Source organism: Camellia sinensis, chromosome 2 (genome assembly GCF_055761805.1).
Source record: "Camellia sinensis isolate YWXY chromosome 2, ASM5576180v1, whole genome shotgun sequence".
In the NCBI taxonomy this organism is placed as follows: domain Eukaryota; kingdom Viridiplantae; phylum Streptophyta; class Magnoliopsida; order Ericales; family Theaceae; genus Camellia; species Camellia sinensis.
In genome coordinates, this window is record NC_138962.1 from 146,029,914 (window position 1) to 146,056,493 (window position 26,580).

Genomic DNA, 26,580 nt, shown 5'->3' on the forward strand with positions numbered 1-26,580 from the left:
TCGTGAATGATTTGATGTATATATATATATATATATATATATTTTTGCTTCATGCCACATTATTAGAGTCATTATTAGAGTTTCAAATTTAAAATTATGAATTATTGCTTTTTCCTTATTTTGTTACCAACCAGGCTCATCATCTCTAAAAGACCAAATAAAAAGGAAATGCAAAAGTAAGAACTCTTTTCAAAACTCAACTCACAACTCTATATTTAAATTATAATTTCACATTCAAATCATAATTGTAAAATTAAATCAAACGGATCCTTCAATTTTTGAAGCCGTTTGAAAAATAACTTTTTATTTTAATATATTTGAAAAGAATTTTTTTAATTTTTGCAAATATATATATATATATATATATATACAAAATGTAAAGTGAATAAAAAAGATTTTTTAACTTTTTTATATGAATTATTCTCTAATTTGTCAAGTAAGCTTCCTCCCTTCCTTCCTTACGAGTCCTCTCTCTTTTCTCTGTGGTTGGAAGCTCACTTCATTATTCTCTTCTACTATTGTCAAGCAGGCTTCCTCCCTTCCCTTCCTTACAAGTCCTCCCCTCTCTCTCTCTCTCTCTCTCTCTCTCTCTCAAGTTAATTTGCTTCCAGGTACTTCTCGTTTTCCTTAATTTATCTCTTGTAATTTTCTCAAACTCTATATTTGAATTATGCATTTAAATTATGAATTTAGATAGAGATTTGAAAATAAAAAGAGAAATAAAGAAAAATTTAACTTATATTTCATTCACATTTGTCTCATTTTTAAATTTTTTCCCCTAAATTCTTACCTAAATTTATAATCCAAACACAATTTAAATATATATATTTGTATAATGTTTGATTCATTTTAGGAAATTAATATACATGCATAAGTTTTCCTGCCTTGGATTAGCTTATCTCTTCTATTTTATTTTATTTATTATTATCATAATATATCGTATTATATAGTGAGGTGTATATATTATACATGCAGGTTTATAGTTTTATCCGTAGTTCATAATTTGTTGTTGTTGAATGTTGTGTTTATAATTTTTAGTTGGTTATAAAAAATGATAAGTTGGTACTGACAATAATATATTTGTAGTAGCACAAATGTGAAAAAGCAATTTTCTTAAAAACAATCATATATTTTTGTTTTGGAGATAAAAAATGATAAGTTGGTACTGACAATTTGAATAAGAATTTAGAAAGAAAAAATAAAAATGTCAATAAAATATTAATTTTTATTTTTTATTTCTTTTTAAATATTTTAATCATTTTTTAATTTTTAGATCCATTTAAAATACACTTAAAAAGTATAAAAATTATATATATACTTGAATACCAAAAAATATAAAAATTTAATATATCTACGTATTTTTTTTATATTCAATAAATTTTTTACAAATTTTTGTACTTTTTAAATGTATTTAGATTAAGTGAATCTAAAAAATTTATAAAAAAAAATTAAATGTTAAAAAAATACTAAAAAAAAAACAAATTAAAATTTTAAAAAATTTTAAACCAAACAGATGTTTTTCACAGTGAAAGATTGATTATATTCCAAACATAGTAGTGTGTTTTCAAAATAAAAGAAGTGTAAAAACTTGCACCTCTGTGTCATTCAACAAATGAAACCTTACACCGGGCGACTTCACATGGGAGGTGATAGGTTCCATCATCCATGGCCCATCAAGCTATCAAAATTCTTCATAAAAGATGTATTTATATTATCAATATTTTAGTTAATATAGTTTAATCTCATCAAAAAATTAAGGGATCCTATCAAATAGAAATTCACGCCTATTAAAGATCCATTGTAAATTCACTTTTCTTTTTCTTTTTTTGAACCAAATATTCACTCTCTTTGGTTAATAGTTTTAAACAACAATGCTAGGTGACTCAAAAAAATCATGGTTCGAATAGCTTGAAACATTCAAAACGACATCATTTTGGGTGTAAAACGACATCGTTTTAACATATTCGAGCCATTCGAGTCACAAAAATTCGGGCCCCCAAACATTTTCCTAGTTTTAAATTTTTAAATTTTTGTGTTTTTTTGTTTTTAATAAACTTTTTAAAATTCTAAAGCATTTTTTTTTAGATTAACTTAATCTAAATACATTTAAATGTAAAATATTTGTAAAAAATTCACTAAATACAAAAAATTATAAAAATTCAATACTTTTTCATTTCTTTTTGGTATTTATTGAATTTTTTTTTAAAAATTCACAAATATTTTACTTTATTTTTTGAGTGCATATAAAAAAATTAACTAAAATATAAAAAAAAATAAAAAATTAAAGACAATAAAACATAAAAAATAAAAAACTTGAACAATTTTTTAAAACTCAAACTCAAAATCAAAAAGAGTGAATAGTGTTTAGTTTATTTATTTATTTTTTTCCTTATAAAATTTGTGAAAGTTAAGCTTATGGAGCAATCCTATCTATAAAAAGGGTAAATTTTGCACTTTGCATCAAATTTCACTTTGATCCCTATACATAAAATCATGACAGTTAACCCTAAACACTTTTGGTCAAATCTAATTTTGTTCCTTGTACATGAAATCGAAATAGTCAACCCTTGCACTTTGGGTCAAATTTTATTTTGGTCGCTATATAAATGTCAATGTCTCCCTTCTGTTAATTTATTGTTTAAATTTTTAACAGAATTCAGTCATGTGACAAAAATGTGACAACGAAATGAGGGTAAGAGAGGAAAAATCATCTTCATTTCCCATCAATACACACTTTATTCCAAAATTTACATCATATTATGCTTGTATCAGGCTAAAACAAAATGCAAATGGTGAACGATTAAGAAGATGAATTAAGATTTTGCATAAATGAGAATCACGAAATTCTGTTTTCCACAATAATACAGTCTTCTGTCTATTTATCTTCTTTTCCCCTCGATTTCCTTGTTCTTGTTGTTTTTTTTCTTTATTTTTATTTATTTTTTATTTTTTAAATTCAAAAGTTCTATTTTCTTACTTCTTCGTCTCAATTTTCAATATACGAACATATATATATATATATATATATAAAAAATAACTCTCATGTGCTTATCATGTAGGATAAAATGTGTATTGGTGGAAAATAGAGATGATTTTCCTCTTTTACTCTCATTTAATAGTCACAAACTTGTCACATGACAATATTCTGATAAAGATTTAAATAATAGAATAACAAAAGGGGGACATTGACACTTGTGTAGGGACCAAAGTGAAATTTGATAAAAAATACAATAACGCCCCGAAATAAATACAATAAACTACCCACAATATTAATAAATAAAAACAATGGACATACATGATTCTCCGAACATAAATACACTTTCATTTCATATGGTTCCATTTTACAAGAGGTAGCACATGCAGTTACACGTTCACAAGTCCTAACCTTGAACTTATAGCATGTGATACAAATGAAAAATATAAAATAAAAGTTAAAGCACATAACAATTTTCCAAGACTAGGCTTGGTTACAACAAAAGTGAGTCTGAGCTCAATACAAATATAGCCAAAGGCTTATACAAAACAAATATAACAGATAAGCAAAAGAAGCTCTTACTCTAAGTCCTCCCAAGCTACTACCTTGGCGGAGACATATCATTAACACTTGAAAATAGTTTTCCTATATAGGATGAGCCAAAACCTAGTAGAAATAATCTAACATAATATATAAATCTTAACAAAGCTACAAGGTAAATGAACATATAATGCACGTATTGAAAATGTTTTATATCTTTTTCAAAACTGTACAATGCCAAGTTACAACACAACTTGTAAATCATTTCCTTTACAATAGAAAACAGGGCAGTGAATCATACTCTGGGGATTTCAAAACAAATGTAACCTTTCACGGGAATTTCATCCGTAGGAAACCGTAAACCGGCACCCATGTAACAGTAGACTATACAAGCACTACTATTGTCATTTCATGAAAATTTCATTCGCGGGATTGACTCCCATGTATACGCTCAGGTCTTTAGACTTTCACCATAGATACTCAGGCCAACTTGTTTCAACCAAACAACACTTATTTCCCAAATTCACCCATTTTTCTCAAAACGATAAACATTTCCAATATATAAGCGTGAGATAATGCTCAATGCAAATGAATGAGAAAATAGTTTCAATTCTTCTAACTCTTATGCAATTTCTACAATAATCATAGCCATCCTCCACCAATAGCCCAAAATAGATATTTTTAAACAGATAAACAATTATCAATAAAGATAAACTTTTCGAATTTCAAGATGTAAGTGATAATACATATCCAACTCCACCATCCTCATTAATATCAATCAGTTTCACAATTTCAATATCAATTCCATTATTTATACAAAATCAACATTTGAGACATTTAGAACAAAACCCTCTTTCTCTTTATGAATCAATCCTAGGATAGGAACACACTATTTTATCACCACTCATCCTCATTTACAATTTCAAAACCATTTCCAAGAATCCATTTGAAAACCCTTCTTTTGATTTTTACCCAAAACTCTAGATTTGTTTCAAAAATTTCCAAATCACAATATTGTTGAGAAATAGCAAATAACTAAATTAAAACTCATACAAAGTGCGAAGAATCCCTACCTCAAGCTTAGAAGAAGAGAAAGAGTGAGAGCAAAGGAAACTCAAAGACGTCAAAAATCAACTTTGTTCCGATTAGAACAAAGCCCTCATCAAGCTCTACCTTTTTAACAAAGGGACACGGGTGAAAATGTTGACAGATCTAGGTGTATTTCGGTGAAATAAATGAGTTTTAGAGAGAGTGGGAGAAAATAAAGTTTTGAAATGTTTAGAGAGAGAGAGAGAGGTGAAAAAGTGACTTAGGCCCCGTTTGGGGACTTACCTTTTTAGCCAAAAAGTCAAAAAGTTACTCTTTTAGCCAAAAAGCCAACAACTCATACCAAAAAGTCAAAGATTCTCTTTTCTCTCTACTTTTTGCACATCTTTTCGTAATTAGCCAAAAAGTCATCCCAAACATATAAGTTTTTTTTACTTACTTTTTAGCCAAATAGCCAAAAAATTACTAAATTAGCCTGTTCCGAAACGAGGCCTTAGAAAAGTGACTTTACGAACTGATATACACATAGGCCGCTCGAGGGCAAAATGTGTCGCTCAAGCGTCCACATATAATAGATGTAACCGCTTGAGCGAAGAAGTTTGTCGCTCGAGCGAAGAATACAATCTCCTAGAAGTTTTGCAGACAGAAGACCCACGCTTGAGCATAAGAAGCGAGCATTGCTTGAGCGCAAGAAGGACCGCTTGAGCGAAGAATACTAACTTCCAGTATCTTTGCAGACTTGCAAAAGCACTGGAAGGTCACAAAAACCGCTCGAGCGTAGGGAGTGTCGCTTGAGCAAAGGAGCCAAAATCTGGGCAATAACCATTTTGAAAAACTAACTCCCGACCTGTTCTAAACACAACCAAAACACAATGATAACTAAACTCAATGAAGTGTAAGATGATATAGGAAATGAACAACCATATACAACAATAAAATCCGGATCCAAAACATTGAATGGGTCAAGTCTAAATTAGAATCGTTATAACCTTCCCACCTTAAGGAATTTCATCCCCGAAATTTTGAATCAGCAATGAAATCAAGTTTAAACCAATTGCCATAATGAGAGCAAGTCAAGCCATCACCATGACCCATCCAACGGTCATTCATTCTCATCATAATGAGAAACAAGTTTCCAATACTAAATATATAATTCACATTTCCAAAACATATACAATGTTTATATTACATTAACATAACAAAGTTTTCAATACATGTTCAAGCATCAACAAATAGGTCCGGATACTTCTCATAGACTTCCAACTCACGCTCCCAAGTGGCCTTCTCAATCCCGTGGTGTCGCCATAACACTTTTACCAAAGGAATCGTCTTAACTTGCAAGACTTGGTCTTAAGTATCTAAAACTCTAACTGGTCTCTCCTCGTACGAGGCATCCTTGTCAACCTCTAACTCAGTCCAATCCAATGCACATGAAGGATCCGAGTCATACTTCTGTAGCATACAAATATGGAATATGTCATGAATCTCTGAAAGCTGTGACGGTAAGGCTAAACGATGAACTACCTTCCCAATCTGTTCTAGGATCTTAAAATGCTCGATAAATCTAGAAGAAAATTTCCCACTCTTCCCAGATCTCATCAAACCTTGTCTAGGTGATGTCTTCAAGAAGACGTGATCTCCCACCTCAAAGGAGAACGGTCTCCTCCTACGGTCGGCATAGCTTTTCTAACGACTTTGAGCCGTAACCAATTTCTTACAGATAAGTGCAACTTTCTCCATCATTTCTTGGACTAACTCTGGACCTATCATAGGTGCATCATCCACCTCGGCCTAACACACAAGAGATCTACATGGTCGGCCATATAAGGCCTCAAACGGTGCCATACCAATACTCGACTGGAAACTGTTGTTATAGGAAAACTTTACTAAAGGCAAGCGTCTCTCCCACGATCCCTTAAAGTCAAGAATACAATCCGGAAGCATATCCTCTAAGATTTGAATAATACGCTCTAACTGCCCGTTAGTTTGAGGATGATAGGCGGTACTAAAAGTCAACCTAGTGCCCAACGCATTCTGCTGGCTCTACCACAACTGACTCGTAAAATATGGATATCTATCCGAGACAATAGTCACAGGGACCCCATGAAGTCGAACTATGTCCCTAATGTAGAGGTCCGCTAGATAATTTATGAAGTCACTCGTGCGCATGGGTGCAAAGTGCACCGAATTGGTCAATCGGTCAACTACCATCCAAATGGCATCATTACCCCGTTAAGTCCTCGGAAGACCCACAACAAAGTCCATCGTGACATGCTCCCACTTCTACGCTGCTATAAGTAAGGGTTGCAACAAATCGGCTGGCCTCTGATGCTCGACCTTCACTTGATATCAAGTAAGGCACTTTGATAGAAACACGGCTACATCCTTCTTCATCCCCTTCCACCAAAATTGGCGACTAAGGTCGTGATGTATCTTTATGCCTCCTGGATGTACCACGAGGTGTGAATGGTGAAACTCTCAGAGTAGCTTCTCTCGACAAGACTCCAGCTCGAAAAGACGGTTAAGGTATCTAACACTGGAGTCAGAATACTCGTTCAAGCCCTTCTCTACCTTTCCACTAGAGATCTTTTCCTGGTGGGTATCTACCTCAAGGTCACCCCTATGTACTTTTATAACTCGGCTCACAAGTGTAAGTTGTGCAACTATCGAAAACGAAGCTGCCGACTCGACGGACTCGCCAAGATGCAAGTCAAACTCACCAATAGCACCCACCATCTTCTATTCCTAGATGGCAATACTCGTTACACTGCTAATGGATTTTCTACTCAAAGCATCGGCCACAACATTGGCCTTCCCCGGATGATAGTGTAATTCAAAGTCGTAATCTTCCATAAACTCCATCTACCTCATCTGCCTCAAATTTCGATCTTTTTGTGAAAATAGATACTTCAAACTCTTATGATCAGAAAACATCTCAAACTTCTCACCATAAATGTAATGCCTCCAAATTTTCAAAGTAAAGATCGCAATTGTTAGTTCTAAGTCATGGGTAAGATAGTTCATCTCATGTGTTTTCAACTGACTTGAGCCATAAGCTACTACCTTTCCCTCTTGCATCAAAACACAACCCAAACCTTCCTGTGACGCATCACAATACACAGAATAACTCAAACCCCTCTCCGGAATAATCAACACTAGAGTGGTGGTAAGTCTAACCTTAGGCTCTTGAAATGACTTCTCACAAGTCTCACTCCACACAAATTTGATTCCCTTCCTCGTCAATCTAGTCAATGTTGAGGCTAAACTAAAGAAATCATTTACAAACCGATGGTAGTACTTGGCTAATCCCAAGAAACTATAAATCTCAAATGCGTTCTTAGGTTGTTCCCAATCTTGCACCGCCTCTATCTTAGAAGAGTCTACAGTCACTCATTCCCCAGATACCACAAGGCTAAGGAACTTAACTTCTTTCAATCAGAATTCACACTTCCCGAACTTAGCATATAGTTTGCGGGTTCATAGCAACTGAAGCACAACTCGCAAGTATTCCTCGTGCTCCTCCTCAAAGGGTGAGTAAATTAGGATATCATCGACAAAGACAACCACAAAACGGTCTAAGAACTCATGAAAGATTCGGTTCATCAAGTCCATGAACAAGGTAGGTGCATTGGTTAACCTAAAAGGCATCACTAGGAACTCATAATAGCTATACCGATGGAATGCCGTTTTTGAGATATCCTCCTCTCTTACCTTCAATTGGTGATAACCCGATCTCAGGTATATCTTAGAAAAACAACAAGATCCCTTCAATTGGTCAAAAAGATCATCCATATGAGGCAATGGGTACTTATTCTTAACATTTAATCGATTCAACTTGCGGTAATCGATACAAAGTCGCAACACGCCATCCTTAAAGAGCCGGTGCTGCCCAAGGCAAAGTATTAAGGCCAATAAAATCCTTATCTTGCAATTCCTGAAGTTCAATCTTTAACTCATTCAATTCAGCGGGTGCAAATCTATACGGTGCCATAGAAATCAGTGCCATGCCAGGCACTAAATTAATAGAGAACTCAATTTCACGGTGAGGTGGTAAACTATTGAGATTATTGAGAAAGACATCCGGGTATTTACAAACTACCCTCGGTAACTCAATTCGGACTGTATCACTCTCAACACCCAAGAATATAGCAAGAATGAGACTAAGCTCACCCCAACCACGCAGATCACACATAGGTAATAAGGCTCTATCGACTCTATACCACATGAAATAAAAACAATTATCACTCGAGGTACATACAGTAACCCTTTGACGGTAACAATCTATGACAGCTCGATATGATGACAACCAGTCCATACCCAATATAATATCAAAACTCGACATGTTAATCAACATGAATGCAAAAGGAAATCGACGACCCACAACTTCTATCTCACAACCCCAACACCCTTGTTCCAATACAATCTCACCACTGACATGTGACTCTACACTAAGTGGAAATGCTAACCGAGCCAATTCTAATCCCAATGCCGATGCAAATGTAGAGGAGATAAATAAATGGGATGCACTCGTATCAATTAACACATAAGCAATAGAATTACACAACAAGAAAGTTACCTCGCAATACCGAGGGTGCTGGTACTAAGTATGGCGTGGTAACAGCATACACACGCCCTGTAAGTCTCTGTTCTACCTGCTCACCCTTTGGAGCATAAGTCTGATGCACGGATTGAGCCAAAGAGGCCCCTTGATTGGTCCTTGAGGCTTGTACTAACTAGGTAGGCTGATGGCTCTGTGTCTGTCTCGAACTAGATGCACTAGGCGTGTCATCCAACTGAGGGCAAAACCTCTTCATATGCCCTGATTGCCCACACCGATAATAGGTAAGCGGCTGCCCTCTCCCTTGACTCTAACTTTGAGAACGAGCCGAAGACGGTGCAAACTATTGCCCTCCTTCTCTCTACGAAAAAGCTAGAGATTTGTGACCCAACTAGCCACACTTCAAACAAGTGAAACCTCTCTAACTACCTCTCCATGAGCCTGAACTCGGCATAGGAAAAGTGGCTTAGACTGTGCTCCCTAGGATTGCTGTGAGGTAGAACCCCTTTGTCTCTTACTATCTTGTACCTCACTTTGAACCTCCTGGAGCCCCTCATCCGCTCCTCCTCTGCCTGAGCTACGGTCTCAAGATGAGCCGCCACCTCCACAAAGCGTTCGTAGTCCCTAATCATCGACCTAGCTACTTTAAAAAGAAGCTCGATCCTTAACCTCTTCTCGAACTCGATAAAACGGCGTTCCTCTGTCACCACGAGTTCGGGTGCAAATCTAGAGAGGCTTGTGAAAGCTGTCTCAAACTCAGCTACTGACAAATTAAGTTGCTTGAGCTTCAAGAATTGGTCCCTTAACTTCTCCCTAACAATAAGAGGCAAAAACTTGTCTTGGAAGGCGTTGATAAAGGCCTCCCAAGTCAATCCAATGCGCCCACGCTCATACTTCCACCATTGATCCACATCTCCCTTCAATTGGAAAGATGTTAAGGTCAACCCATCATCCTCGATGCCAAGCATATCTAATGTCTTCATCATCTACGCGAGCCATTCATCCACTTTCAAAGGCTCTTTAGGATCACCCAAAAACTTGTCCGAATTAGACAGGAAGAACTCTCTCTTTAAGAATGGCGACCTTGCTTCAGCAACTTGGGCCTAGACTTGATTCTCAGCCCTGAGAATGTCCATGGATTCCTACAAAGCTCCGGCCATTTCACGAGCCAAAGCACCAATGGCCTGCTGACCAACTGGTTTAGCCACACTGGCTTGACCAACTCCTTATTCTTGTGCCGGAATTTCATTTGGTAACGACATCTCATGCCATCTAGGCCTACCACACTTACCACCACCACATCCACGTCCATGTCCTGACATCCTAATGAAGGTAACAAAAGAGATTAGCATGTTCACAATGTAGCGAAGCTAACTCACTCGCGTCCTAAGGAGATGGACAATAGATAATTCACTCCATATAAGCACATAGTCACATAAACACATACGAATTTTCTTCCTAGATAATGATCGTCCCGAGACAATGCCAGAGTTCCAATTAGAAATAGTAGTGATCAAGTGTTTTTCTAATAGGACTTCTAAAAACTCGTAGACCCAATCAATATCTTAGAAATTAAATCCCATACCTATATAATCACATAAGCACATTATCACATAGCATACAAAACATACAAACATCTTTATCAAGCGACATAAACCGATTGTGGTAAGAACCACTTCCTACATACCCAAAGTATTCAAACTCAGTACGCTCTGATACCAAGTTGTAACACCCAAAAAAAAATACAATAAACCACCCACAATATTAATAAATAACAACAATGGATATACATAATTCTCTGAAGATAAATACCCTTTCATTTCATATGGTTCCGTTTTACAAGAGGTAACACATGCAGTTACACGTTCACAAGTCCTAACCCTGAACCTATAACATGTGATATAAATGAAAAATATAAAATAAAAGTTAAAGCAAATAAGAAATGCCCTAAAGGCTACAATTTTCCAAGACTAGGCTTGGTCACAACAAAAGTGAGTCTGAGTTCAATACAAATATAGCCCCAGGCTTGTACAAAACAAATATGACAGATAAGCAAAAGAAGCACTTGCTCCAAGTCCTCCCAAGCTACTACGTTGGCAGAGGCATATCATTAATACTTGAAAATGGTTTTCCTATATAAGGTGAGTCAAAGCCTAGTAGAAATAATCTAACATAATATATAAATCTTAACAAAGCTACAATGTGAATGAACATACAATGCACGTGCCGAAAACGTTTTATATCTTTTTCAAAACCATACAATGCCAAGTTACAACACAACTCGTGAATCATTTCCTTTACAATAGAAAGCAGAGCAGTGAATCACACTCTGGGGATTTCAAAACAAATGTAACCTTTCATGGGAATTTCGTTCGTAGGAAACCGTAAATCGACACCCATGTAAAAGTAGACTATACAAACACTACTACTGTCATTTTATGAAAATTTCATTCGCGGGATTGGCACCCATGTATACGCACGGGTTTTTAGACTTTCACCATAGACACTCAGGCCAACTTGTTTCAACCAGACAACACTTATTTTCCAAATTCACCCATTTTTCTCAAATTGATAAACATTTCCAATGTATAAGCGTGAGATAATGCTCAATGCAAATGAATGAGAAAATAGTTTCAATTCTCCTAACTCTCATGCAATTTCTACAATAATCATAGCTATCCTCCACCAATAGTCCAAAATAAATATTTTTAAACAGATAAACAATTATCAATAAAGATAAACTTTTCGAATTTCAAGATATGAGTGATAATACATATCCAACTCCACCATTCTCATTAAATCAATCAATTTCACAATTTCAATATCAATTTCAGTATTTATACAAAATCAACATTTGAGACATTTAGAACAAAATCCTCTTTCTCTTTATGAATCAATCTCAAGGATAAGAACACACAATTTTATCACCACTCATCTTCATTTACAATTTCAAAATCATTTCCAAGAATCCATTTGAAAACCCTTCTTTTGATTTTTACCTAAAACCCTAGATTTGTTCCAAAATTTTCTAAATCACAATATTGTTTAGAAATAGCAAATAATTAAGTTAAAACTCAAAGAAAGTGTAAAGAATCCCTATCTCAAGCTTAGAAGACGAGAGAGAGTGAAGGAAACTCAAAGACGTCAAAGATCAACTTTGCTCCAATTAGAATGAAGCCCTCATCAAGCTCTATCTTTTTAACAAAGGGACATGGGTAAAAAGGTCGACGAATCTAGGTTTATTTGGGTGAAATAAATGAGTTTGAGAGAGAGAGTGAGAGAAAATAAGGTTTTGAAATGTTTATAGAGAGGTGAAAATGTGACTCAAAAAAGTGACTTTACGAACTGATATACACGCAGGTCGTTCGAGCGCAAAATGTATCGCTCGAGCGTCCAGAAACAAAAGATGTAACCGTTCGAGCGAAGAAGTTTGTCGCTTAAGCGAAGAATACAAACTCCTAGAAGTTTTGCAAACAAACGACCCACGCTCGAGCACAAGAAGCACCGCTCGGGCGAGCATTGCTCAAGTGCAAGAAGGGCCACTCGAGCGAAGAAATACCAACTTTCAGCATCTCTACAGACCTGCAAAAGTATTAGAAGTTTATAAAGACCGCTCGAGCGCAGGAAGTGTCGCTTGAGCGAAGAAGCCAAAATCTAGGCAACAACCATTTTGAAAAACTAACTCCTGACCTGTTCCAAACGCAACCAAAACACAACGATAACTAAACTCAATGAACTGTAAGATGAAATAGGACATGAACAACCGTATACAACAATAAAACCCTGATTCAAAAACATCAAATGGGTCGGGTCTAAACCAGAATCGCTATAAATACAGAGGATTGACCGTCATAATTTTATATAGAGAGAGAGCAAAATGAAATTTGATATAAAGTGTAATTTACCCCTACAAAAATTTCTATTGTCACAACTGCCTTACACTATTTTTGTATACTTTGCTTCTGTTGTGTTTTCACCTAAGCAAGAAAGAAATAAAAAAATGGTAAAAATTTATTGCATTAGTTTCTATGTGTTCTTAATTAATAAGAAACCAATCCACACGAACAAAATTAAAAGGAACAATTATTTTTTAAAAAATGAAAATTTTAATTTTCTCAATTTAGACTCTAAACTTTTAATTTTTATTTAATCTAAATCGTTTTTCTATTTTTATTAAGTAAAACTGATTAAAAAAAATAGTATTTTAGCCATTAAATTGAATGGAAAATATTATTTTAAATATTTTATGTATACATACATTGAAGTTAATGACTAAAATGTTATTTTTCCGTCATTTTATGTATATACATTGAGGTTAATAACAAAAATACTATTTTTTTTTTTTCAATTTGTTTTACTTAATGAAAATAAGTATGGTTTAGATTGAAAAAAATAAAAAAATTTAGGGTTTAAATTGAGGAAAGTAAAAATTCATAATTATTTTGTTGCAAAAGCCAAAACCTAAACCTAAGGTTTTTTTTTTTTGGGTAATTTTACCAAATTAAAAATTACATTGAGTGCTTGTTTGGGATCTACTACAAAAGTTAAAAATTTACTAAAAAAATCAAAAAATCGATACTATAAGCGTGTTGGGGAAGCTATTTTTTTATTTTTTTTTATTTTTTTATATTTGACAGGTTCAGTCAGTGTACTTTGCACATAAATTTAGCAAAGTGAGGAGACGTGGCACATCCCAAGCCACAAATTCCCATTAAAAAAATATGTATCCATGCACACCCCAAAAGTCAACAATTTGGTCAGTGTATTGTACATCTATAATATTTTATTACACAATTTTTCATAAAAAGTTAAAAAGTTACCTAAACATTTTTTTTTTCTCTACTTTTTTAGTTAAAAAGTCAAAAAATGCACCTATATAGCACATCCCAAACAGCCCCTCATCTCACTTTGGTTCCTTATTTTTTTAAGAATAAAACTATACGCACCAATTAGTAAACTAACGGATGATATGACATAATTTTAGAGGATTTGGGTCTATGTAGTTTGTATAATGGGTGAGGGTTTATAGTTTTGAAGTGACAATATCATAACATATGTTTGTATACTAATTAGTACATGTAGTGTCATTGTTTTTTTAATTGTAACAAGTACCCTCTTTATACTTTCGGTCAAGTTTCAATGTGATTTTATTTGAAGAGATAGAACAAAGGATGGAGAGCCGTAAGGAAGGGGTGTTTGGTGGTGATGAGTTTTAAAAATATAGTAGAAAAATAAAATAACGTGAAAAATAGAGTAGAAAAAAGGGAGAAAAATAAATAAATTATTGTACCATGACCAAAAATATAAAGGGTTGATTGTTACAATTAAAAAAGGAGGGGGGGATTAAAGTGAGATTTTACGTAAGCTGCAAGGATGCAAAAGGTAATTTAGCCTAATTTTTGTTAATGAATTTAATACCAAATAGAAGTATCAGATTGGAACTTGAGCAAAAGTATAAAAGGTTGGTGTAACAAAAAATATCATAACTAAGTCACAAACTTTTGTTACATGAATCACAAAATTTTAGACATTTTGTTATGCTAATTTATGGTGAGGTTACATATTTTATAATTGATATTACGAAATTTTATGATAAAATTATGTCAATTTATAAAAAAATATATATGATACACACCCTAAAAGGAGTACATCCATAAGATTTCGCCCCTTTAAAACTCACTATTAAGCTTAGAATACACTCGAAGTCTTAGAATTTAGAGTAAAGCTAAGATTACCAAATTTTTTACTAAACAAATGACAAAATGTCTTACATGGGTGTGAGGTCTACAAAAATGTGGACCACACACCTATGTTAAACATTTGGTCATTTGTTTAGTAAAAAATTTAGAACCTATAATATTTTTCTAAAATTTATGTTGTAAAGTCAAGACAAGGATTTAAAGCTCACAAGGATGAGAATACCCACGGCAGCAACTGCAAAAATGTGTTTTGCACTTTAAAATAATCCCACGCCATGTATAAATAGTTCCCTTAGTCATCTTAGTTTAATCCTTAAGTTGAACCTTCAATCAATGATCCATATTCAACTTTAAATAAGACAGAACAATCTTCTCAAGCACACACAAAAAATTCAGATTGTTTAATATCGAATTAAACAAGGCATATAGGTGAAATCTAATATAATATTATATAATATTGTTTCTTGCTTCCTTATTTTCACCAGGGAAACAATGCATATAGGCGAAATCTTTCTGGATACTTTCATTCAGATGTTGTCTGAGAAGTTGGTCTCAACTGTACTACTGAAGTTTGCTGGTCGGGAGCAGGTTCATACTCTCTTCGAGAAATGGAGTAGAAAACTAGCTGAAATTCGAGCATTCTTAGATGATGCGGAGGAGAAACAAATAGAAAATAGATATGTGAAAATGTGGCTGGAGGAACTCACAGACCTGGCTTATGATATGGATGACATACTGGATGAATTTGACACTGAAGCTTTGCAGTGTAAGTTGACATCAGAGACTCAAGTAGCTAGCACCAAGAAGCGCAAATGGTATACAAGATTCAATCCAACAACTCTTTTGTCTGATTTTACGAAGAGTTATACTTCCAAGATAGAGGAAATCACTACCAGATTGCAAAATATTTTTGAAGGAGGACGTGGGCTTGGTTTACAAAATATTGTTGCAGGAGAATCTGCCAAAGCTCGGCATAGATCACCCTCCACATGCTTCATACATGAACCTCGCATATGTGGCAGGGATGAGGAAAAAAAGGAGATAATTGATTTTCTCCTAAGCAGTGAGTCAAGTGATAGCAAAGTTGGCGTAATTCCCATTGTAGGTATGGGTGGGCTCGGCAAGACCACCCTTGCGCGGATGGTATACAATGATGAAGTGGTGAACAAGAATTTTGATTTGAAAGCATGGGTCTGTGTTTCTGATGAGTTCGATATTTTGAGAATCTCAAAAGTAATTCTTGAGTCCATTACTCTCAAGCCTTGTGAATTTAAAGAATTGAATCAAGTTCAAGTTCAGCTAAAGCAAAATTTGGTTGGAAAAAAGATTTTAATTGTTTTAGATGACGTCTGGGACAAGAAGTACAATGATTGGAAGGTTTTGAAGAGCCCCTTTAATGATGGAGCCCCAGGAAGTAAGATAATTGTAACAACCCGTGACGGAGATGTTGCATCAAGTATGGGAACCGTTCAAAACCATTTGTTACGAGATCTATCAGAACATGATTGTTGGTCAGTGTTTGCACAACATGCCTTTGGGAATAGAAGCATGGATGCAAATCCAAATTTGGAGCGTATTGGTAGGGAAATTGTGGGAAAATGTAAAGGTTTGCCTTTGGCTGCTAGGACACTCGGTGACCTTTTACAAGACAAAGAAAGAGACAATGAGTGGGAAAATGTATTGAATAGTAAAATATGGGATTTAACTGAACCAGGCAATGAAATTCCCCCAGCTTTGAGATTAAGCTACCATCATCTCCCTGTACATTTGAAGCGGTGCTTTGCATATTGCTCTATACTGCCAAAGGACTATGAATTTGAGGAGGAGGAGTTAGTCTTCTTGTGGATGGCAGAAGGCCTTCTTCAGCAACAAAATGGGCAGAAGCGAATGGAAGATTTAGGAGTTGAATACTTTCGTGAACTGCGGTCGAGGTCTTTTTTCCAACCATCAAGTGGTGGTGAAAGCTCGAAATTTGTGATGCATGACCTCATCAATGATTTGGCTCAGTCAGTTGCAGGATATACTTGTTTTAGATTGGAGGAGGATAAATTGAAGGATCAGGAGCAATGTAGAAAATTGAAGAGTGCTCGACATTCATCTTACATGCAAAGCAGCTTTGACACAATCAAAAAGTTTGAAACTTTTTATGAAGCCGAGAATGTAAGGACCTTCTTACCATTGTCCTTAAGTAAAAATAGACATTGTTATTTGACAAGCAAGGTTCCCCTTGAAGTGTTGCCAAAGATGAAACGCTTAAGGGTGTTGAGTTTGAATGGATATCAAATTGGCGAACTTATTCCAAAATCAATTGGAGATTTCAAACATTTGCGATATCTTAACTTTTCCTACACCAATATCAAAACAGTACCTGAATCATTAGGTACCCTATACAATCTACAAACTTTGATGCTAAGAGGTTGTCCAAAACTGAGGAAATTGCCTGCGGACATGGGAAACCTTATCAATCTACGTCATCTTGATATGATTGATTCAAAGTCCTTAGAAGAAATGCCACGAGGAATTGGTAAGTTGACAAGTCTCCAAACACTATCCAATTTTATTGTTATGAAAGACAATGGGTTTCGGATAAGTGAGTTGGGGAACTTGATTCATCTTGGAGGGACACTTTGCATATCGGGTATAGAAAATGTGGTTGATTCTTCGTATGCAAGAGGGGTGTGTTTAAATGACAAGCAAGGTATAGATGTGCTAACAATGGTATGGAGTAGTGAGAGCTTGGATGGTTTGCGAAATGAAATGGTTACAGAAGTGCTTGACATATTAAAACCTCACGAGAAGCTGAAAGAGCTACACATTAGAGGCTACCTTGGTATGAGCTTTCCAACTTGGATAGGAGATCCTTTGTTCTCCAATATGGTGTGCATGAAGTTACAAAATTGTAAAAATTGCACTTCCTTGCCGCCACTTGGACAACTACCCTCTTTGAAAGACCTTCACATTGAAGGAATGAGTGCTGTAAAGCATGTGGATGGTGAGTTCTATGGGCAGCATTGCGCCAAACCTTTTCCATTACTCGAGACACTATGTTTTGAGAATATGTCAGAATGGGAGGATTGGTACATTTTTGGAATTGACAGGGAAGTTCAAACCTTCACTTGTGTTAGTAAGCTCTCCATCAAAGAATGTCCCAAACTTGTGGGAATGTTGCCGAGTAATCTTCCTTGCCTCAAAACTCTTGAGATTACAAATTGCCCGCAGCTGCTGGTTGAAGCTTCTGGCCTTGTTCTCCCGTCACTCACCTCCCTATCCATGAGTGATGTTCATCTTCCAAGCCTTCCAGTGCTCCTTGAGACATGTAACGTGCTTGAACCCAGTTCCCTTACTTGCTTAGATATTAGAAATGTTTCAATCCCTGAGTCCCTGTGCAATCCAAGCATAGATGATGAAATGATGTTGGCAAATGCAATGTCTAAGCATCTGAGTTCAGTAACTTTCTTGAGCATTTGGATGATTCAGAAACTTGCATTATTGCCAAAATGGCTTACCCAAGGGCTTAAAGGACTCAAAGAATTGCAGATTTATATTTGTACAGCACTCACAACACTGTGGCAGAATGAGGCGGGACTACAACACAGTCTCCTTGCCTTGCAACGTTTGCAAATTGATGGTTGTGATCAACTTGTTTCATTGTTTGAAGAAGACGAGGATGTAGAAAACGAAGGGCAACATCAACTTGAGTATCTAGAGATATCTGATTGTGAAAAGCTGGAGAAACTGCCACGGGGGCTACATACCTTCACTTCTCTTCGAGAGATGCATATCAGGGGGTGTCCAAGTCTGGTATCTTTTTCAGAGACAGGCTTTCCGCCTAGCCTAAGACAACTTGAGATTTGGTCATGTGAGGCTTTGCGGTCCTTACCTGGGTGGACAGCACGCGATTCTAATCTGGAGTCCTTGCAGATAGTCGGGTGTGATAATCTGGAGTCCCTTCGGGAAGAATGGGTCCACCACCCCCCAACAAAACTGTCAGTTTTGTTTATAGAAAATTGCAAAAAACTAGAATCGGTCCCTAGTTTATTCAACAACAGCCTCCTCCCTTCCCTTGAAATTCTGGGGATAGAAGGTTGGCCTGCAGGAGGAGGAATCGTCTCCTCCTACATTCTAGAGAAAGGGAATTTCCTCACCAACCTCACTGATCTTGATATCGGGAATGTGAAGACTGGTAAGCCACTATCAGAGTGGGGTTTGCACAGATTCCCCTCTCTTAAAACTCTCTCTCTTGAAGGCCCAAGTAACGTATCAGAAGAAGAAGAAGAAGAAGAATATTATTCGATGTCCAGCTTTCCAGTAGATGGGATGTTGCTGCCCACCTCTCTGATGTCTCTGGGCATTTGGAATTTCCCAAATCTGGAGAAGATATCTTCTTCCATGGAGACCATTCAAAACCTCACCGATCTTCATTTCAGTAATTGCCCTAGGCTCGCATCTTTTCCCGAGCAAGGAGGGCTGCCTCCCTCGCTTTTGGAACTTCATTTCTCCAGATGTCCAATAATGAAACGGAGGTGTGAAAAGGGGAAAGGCCAATATTGGCCCCTCATAGCTCCTATTCCTGAAGTCACCATAGACGGCAGACACATCTTTGAAGTAGAGGAGGTAGAGGAATAAACTGCCATATGACCAATCAAAACTAAACTACCAGGTACTCACTCCTCAACAATCACCCAAACTAATATATCAAAATTATTATTTTATTATTTTTATCAATGCTAACAGTGTCGCCATCTCCTCATCTCATCACAACAGAGCCTGTGTATTACTTATTATATATATATATATATATAAAAGAATTGCTTAGCTGTTTGATATTCGTTTTTTCTTTCTGATTTTATTCTTTTATTTTGAATAATTTATTATTTGTGGCGTATATGTTGAGTGAAAGTTTTTTCGTAATTACGTAAATATTTTTTGTCAATTATGTAATTGGTTGTTTCGTAACTACGCAAACATTCTTGGCCAATTATGAAATATAAATATTTTATTTTTTAACAAATTACAAATACACCTATTAGGTTTGTTTAAAATATGAATTGATCCTGTAATACTAGAAATTATAATTACTGTTTGTTATAAATTTTAATTTAACACAATACTTAGAGAAAAAAAAAATTCTCCTATGCAATAATAAATTATCAAAATTATTTATTGAAAAATATTTCTCATATCATTAAAAATTATTAATTAACTTAATGATTTATTTATCAACAAAATGGTTAACTGAAAAATATTTTCATATCATTAAAAATTATTAATTTACTTAATGATTTACTTATTAATAAAATTTATCATTTGTTATACAAGTATGATTTATGTATTAATAAAATTAGTCATTTGTATATTATATATATATATATTCTTCTGCTTTTTTATTATCAGTGAATTATCTTAGTAGTTTTTTTTAGATTGAAGAATTATCTTAGTATTTATTTTATATTTATCTGTTAAGAAAAGCTACACACCATAATTTTATTTTTTTTTTGGCATTTACACACAAGTCCTAATTTTCTAATTTCCTAAGTAAGAACCTTCAAGTCCCATTAAATTTTTAATAGTTGAAATCGCCCTTCAAACAATGATTATTCATCATTTATGATTATCTACAAAGCAACATGATGATTTAAAATTTATTTTGATTTTCAAAATTTTAAAATATTAACTTTCAAATTGAAAAAACTAAAAAAAAAAATTATGTGACAAAATTGAAAAAAATGAATTATTTTTTTGTGCAAAATTAAAAATTTTGTGTCTATAAAGGAGCATGATGATGGAACATTGATGTGCAAAACTAGAAAAAAAAATAAAAAAATAAACTTTTAAAAATGAAAAAACTGAAAATGTTCTCAGTTTTTAAATTGAAAAAATTGATAATGTTCTCGATTTTATTGAATAGTTGAATCAAACCAATAAGTAGAAAGGCAAAAACATTTAATCTCGTGCTCTGTTTTCTTTATCAATTAGTGAAACAATTATCTGGAATATTATTATACAAAATTGATAATGTTCTTAGTTTTAAAACTTGAGAAAAACTAATAATATTCTCAATTTTACTAAGTAGGACTTATTGGTTGATAATGTTCTTAGTTTTAAAAATTGAGAAAAACTAATAATATTCTCAATTTTACTAAATAGGACTTATTGGTTCAAACAATCGTAGATAGGATCTGAGTTACCATAACATTTCTAACTATGACTTTTAGGTAATTAACTCCCTTTTTTTTTAATATAAATTCAAAAAAAATGTTAAAAACCCATAAATTCACCCCAAATGATATGGTTATAAAATTGGAATCTACATTAGTAGATAATAACAAATCAAAAGAAGTTAAATATTATACAATATAATTCTATCATATATCTAATAATTTATTTTATTCAATTTTATAGAATAATATTCTAAACTTAAATATACTATAATAATAGCATGTGCCTTGCACGGCTCTGTGAACTAGTATATATATGGGGAGGTTGGGCTATGTTTTTTAATTTTATTTTATTTTTATTTTTATTTTTATTTTTATAATAGCAGTTTTCCCTTTTAAATGTAAAAAAGCACAAAGAAAACATTGAATTTGAAGGGTTGAAATTGAAAAAAAAATAAAAAAGAAGAAGCATTTTGAGATGGTTTTTTTTCATCAAATTTGATAAAAAGAAAAAATTGGGATAAGAGTTCACCAAAAAAAAAAAAAAAAGGGATAAGAGAGGAATTTTTAATTTTTTTTTTGAAAGGATTGGACTATTTCATATCATATCAAGCTTTTTATTCAAATTTTGAATCAAAGCAAATGAAAAAAATTGATAAAGGATTGGAGATGCTCTAACTTGATGAAGGTTGAAGATGAAGAGGCCAAATTAATTTCTTAAATATATATATATATATATTATATTGAAAAACAAGGGAATTTCATTTCAAGTGTTCTCAGTGTTGGTCTCTTGCCAACCAACCACTGTATTCTTCTTCATAGAGGGATTTTGGGTCTGTGTTCGGAATTTAAGGTGGTTTTGTATGCTGCCTGTTTTTTTTTGTCCTTTATTATCCCTTCCCCTTGTTTATTTATTGATTGTAATGATTCACAATATTATTCCTAAACTCTTTCTGTTTTCTGATAAAAAATAAGAATAAAAATCATATTGCAGAATGGTAATTTGTTTTCTTACCTTAATACCCCAAACATAATAAGGATCACATGCCCAATCACAATAATCAACCATATCTTCCTTTTTCTTTTTTAATTTTTTGGTCAGAGCATCGATTACTTACCTAGAATTTATGTATTTTCACCATGAATAATTGATGTCTTTTTGCTTCATCTACATATGTTGTTTGATCTCCGTTTTGTGGCAGTCACTAACCCAATTACTTCTCAATTTTCAGCAATTTTTCTGCTTAAGTGGTGGTGTCTATGGATGACAGTGTGGTTTAAGGGTTCTTTAATTTTGAAGTTCTATTTCTTTCTTTATGCTCTTCCAAAGCTGAATGTAAGCATTATCAAATCTGATTCTGTATCTCAAATTTTCTCTCTTTCTTTCCTTCTTTTATTTTTGTAAAATTGTTTCTCCACCTATGATTTTTGGGTGAATCTCCACCTATGATTTTGAACTGATGAAAGTAGAACATGAGTGAGGTTTGTCAAGTTTTTAAATTCCTGACCTCATTTATTAGGTAGGCTCATCAAATAATGGTTTGTGACATGATTTTCATTTTGTTCATTGAAGTCTAAAAGGAGACGAGCATGTTCTCTTTTGTAGAAGTAGCTTTTGAAATGGATCACACACATACCACTATATTGGGCATACTTGTGGTTATGCATGTACAACTAAAACAATTTTTTTTAAATGAAAAAAACAATCGAAGCATGGACTGCACAAATATTGTTTCATCGTGTTGGTTATACCAAGTATTTGTTTGCTTTTGTACAAATGTTTATCTTATGAAGTCCTACCTCACACCTCCTTTACACGGCTTTCATTAATAACAATTCTTCACATGAAGTATATGAGCCGGTTGACCCATTATATATCTTGAAGGTTAAGAATTGACTTATTGAACTCATCCATCTTTCAAATAGCAGGTATATATCAATGTGACGCAATGATTTTGGCCATTGTTCACATTTATTTATCAAATTTTCAATAATTTTAAGCTGGATATTAATTTCATTTAACTTAACATATGTACTATGTAATTGAAGACTCACCTTATGGCCGAACAAGTGATGAAAATTGTAAGCTTTTTTGGAAAAATTGAAAGCACCAAAGCATGTAACATGGTTTTACTTGACGTTTCACATGTATTTCATTTGATAGAGATTGTGTCTTCTTATGACTATGGTAGAAACTTCAAATTTTACCATAGGTTACGGATATGGGTTTATGCTTAGTTGCTTACACCGACTCCATTGTTCATATTTGATATCATCATGTTTAGGCATTGTGTATCTCTATATCTTTAGTGACATAATAACTTCTTTCGGTATATGGTTAGTCTTGCTATCATTTTTGCATTACTTGAAGCTTATGCAAATAGTAGTTTTATGATGAAATGCTTTTTTCTTCTCTCGTCAAAGAGTCATAGGCTATTTCTTTTAGTGCTATCATCATTCACCATAAGTTTGTTGCTAACCACTCTTTTATTTTATTTATTATTTTATTATTATTATTTTTTCCCTGCAGTGTTTTCAGATTTTAGTAAAAGTTGTTCAAGGCGTGAATGTCATCTATGCCAACTGAACGTTATTTAGGTTTCATGGTTTAAGTTTCGATAGATGCTTGTCAAATGTTTATTTGTCATTGTTGTTATTGTTTTCATTTCCAGGTTCGATACATTCATTTATCTGCTTTGCCCCAGCTACCACTATCCTTGGGAAACCAAAAGAGCTACCGAAGGATGGTATCGACTCTTTCAATCATTTTCTGCTGTGTCCGGTGAAGTAAATGTTGCATCTGGTTTAAAGAAATGTTGCATCTTGTTGAAGACCTAAAGAAGGTTTGATGAATCTAGATATGCAGTGGCTTGATGATTCTGTATTGTTGTTGTTGTTTCCTTGCTTCTGGTCGTGTTGTTTTTTTTTTTTTGGGGGGTAAACCGGGTTGCTTCTTTTATCATACTGTATTTGTTGCTGTTGCTTTTGTACATGTGTCATATATAAAAGTGCAGTGGTAAATTGACTGGTTTTATGCTGATGCTACTGTTGTTGCTGCTTTGGCTTTCTAGCCTTTATGTGCAGCTATTGCTATCTTCTCATGGGCTGTATGTTCTATCTGTCGTACATATGTTCATGTCAGATGTAAACAAGGCCTAGATTGGCTAAATGGTATTGTCCTCATCTTTTGCTTGCCTTAGACAATTCCCATCCTTGCTTGTCTTGTCCATGTATGCTCCCTGTACTATGTATTTACTTTGATCTTTGGTATATATTGACTTTGTTCATCAAATAATCTGAGTGTTGAAATTTGATTCATGTTGTTTGGCTTCAACTACACTGCGCATCTTTTCACATTTTGCAGTAATGATTGCTAGATGCCCTTTTTAGGTTATTCAATTGAGTTTTTACAAGAGAGAGAGAGAGAGAGGTGATGCCCATCTGGAGAATTTTTTTCTAAAAGAGATGGGTGAAAAGATTTCACCTTCTAAACTCAAATTGTATGCCTGAAATGGCAAAGGAAATAATCTTGCAACAACCTCCTCAGTCCTGCCTACTATAAGTTTAACATGAGTCTTTCTGTCAAAACAAATCAAAACATTGAATATTAACCTATGACTATAATTACAGTGAGCATAATCACATATGATGAAAAATTCATTACATAGATTTTTTTGATCAGCAAAACAAACTTTATTGATGAGAAGATTCGAACAATGAAAAAGCTCAACCAAAATATAAAGAAAGAGAGGTGAGTGCACAAAGAGTTAAGAGTATGCAAACTCATCCCAACTAGGTTGGCACCAATTTGTACACGGAAATCATTTGCTAGCATAACACCAAGCTAGTGAGAAACCAACCAAAAGAGGAGCAAGACAGAGAGAAATACAAGCAGCCAAAAAACAATACAAACAGCCAAACAGCAAACAACCAGAAATACAAGCAGCCAAGCACCAGATCCACCATTCCCTGCATTCTCAAGCTACTAACAGTTCATACTTCTATTTCCCATCTCTGACAACACCTAATGCCAATTAGCCACACTAGCAGCGGCAGCAACAATCAACAGCAACTAGCAGCAGCAGCAAGTAGAATTAATTGAGCACTACCAAGGGAAAATAAAACAGAACAGCAGCTACCAGCAGCAGCAACAACTAGATTCACTCCATTCCAGTAGCAACAACGAGGTTAACACCCTGCTACACACAATAGCATACCTGCTCCAGATTAGAGACTAAATCATGAACTGAGTATTTCAACTCTTTCAAATTTGATTTTGCCCACATAGCAACTCTGGCCTTTACCAACTCAATCAACTCTGCAAAATCTGGCTTTGCCTCTTTAAACAGACACTCATTCCTGAGTTTCCACACAGACCACATCAAAGCTAATGGGACTACCTTCCACATTTCCTTCACCTGAAACTTACATTTTGTACCCGACCACCAATGCAAAATTGCCTCCACAGAGCCAGGGATGACCCAATTCAAATTCCACCATTTGACAATATCAGACCAAACTCTCCAAATCATATAACAATGTAGTAACACATGATTCATGGACTCCACTTTAGATTTACAAAACACAGAGTATGTTGGCATTAGGATTCAACACTCCTATCCTAAGCAAGAAATCTGAGGATGTAATCCTGCCTCTCCAAGCTAGCCAACTCAGAAATTGCACTTTGGGGTGGGGGGGTGGCTATATTACTTGCTCTTTGTAATTGTAATTTCAGGTCCTTCGGATGATTTCACCCAATTCCAAACTGATGCCACAGTAAAGGACCCAAAGGAGTGTGCTAGCTAGGAAAAAAAATCATCAACCAATGCATTCAGATTAGATGCAATCTGCAGCAAATCATACATCTTTAGCACTTCCTCCTCTTCCCAAGCAAACAGAGGCCTTCTAAAAGCTACTTCCAGTCCCTACCCACTCCTTTCCTTTGGAAAAAATACAACAGTGAACCATCTTTCTCAGTTGACAATGAAAACAATCTGGGAAAGACTTCGCATAGACTCTAATTGTTAATCCAACTATCAACCCAAAACTGAATCCTTTTACCATTACTCACAACTGTTTTGATGTTATTCCAAAAGAATTCACTCAAAGCAGGATTAGATGAATTAATTTGCCACATAGTAGACAACAAACCTGGATCCACTGATAACGGACTCCATCTGCCACCAGTCCCTCCATACTTGCAGCACAGCACTTGTTTCCACAATGCATTCTCCTCTCTTCCATACCTAGTAGGCAATCATTTACCTCCCTAAGATTCCTAACCCCTAATCCTCCTTGAATCTTGCTCAAGCATACCTCCTTCCAACTAACTAAATGTACTTATCTCCTAATTTCATATCCTCCCAGAGAAAGTTAGATTGAATTGTATCAATTGATCTTGCAATATCCACTGGCATTTTAAACAAGGATAGGAAATAGACAGACAAACTTGACATCACTGATCTTATCAAGGTTAATCTTCCTGCAAAAGACAAGCACCTTCTCTTCCATAAAGCTAACTTCTTCTTGAACTTTTCCACCACAGGCTGTGAGGCTGCCAGATTCTGTTGCGGATCGTGGGCACACCAGGGGACACTCACAAGC

The 26,580-nt window shown here is 34.7% G+C and overlaps 1 protein-coding gene and 1 long non-coding RNA gene across 2 annotated transcripts; both read left to right on the forward strand.

Annotated features, from left to right (window-relative positions):
- The first annotated feature begins 390 nt into the window (after positions 1-390).
- On the forward strand, positions 391-19,565 carry LOC145820361 (putative disease resistance RPP13-like protein 1). Its single transcript, XM_082915760.1, has 2 exons — positions 391-611; positions 15,304-19,565. The coding sequence occupies exon 2, from the start codon at positions 15,311-15,313 to the stop codon at positions 19,442-19,444; it is 4,134 nt and encodes a 1,377-aa protein (XP_082771886.1). The 5' UTR covers positions 391-611; positions 15,304-15,310; the 3' UTR covers positions 19,445-19,565.
- A 2,293-nt stretch (positions 19,566-21,858) lies between these two features.
- Positions 21,859-24,180, forward strand: LOC145820363 (uncharacterized). The gene is made up of 2 exons (XR_014361688.1): positions 21,859-22,312; positions 23,649-24,180. It is a non-coding gene; the product is annotated as an uncharacterized LOC145820363 (long non-coding RNA).
- The last annotated feature ends 2,400 nt before the right edge of the window (positions 24,181-26,580 follow it).

Bases quoted from the DNA above. Each gene is read 5' to 3' on its own strand.
- LOC145820361 (XM_082915760.1), top strand. From the start codon at position 15,311: ATGCATATAGGCGAAATCTTTCTGGATACTTTCATTCAGATGTTGTCT.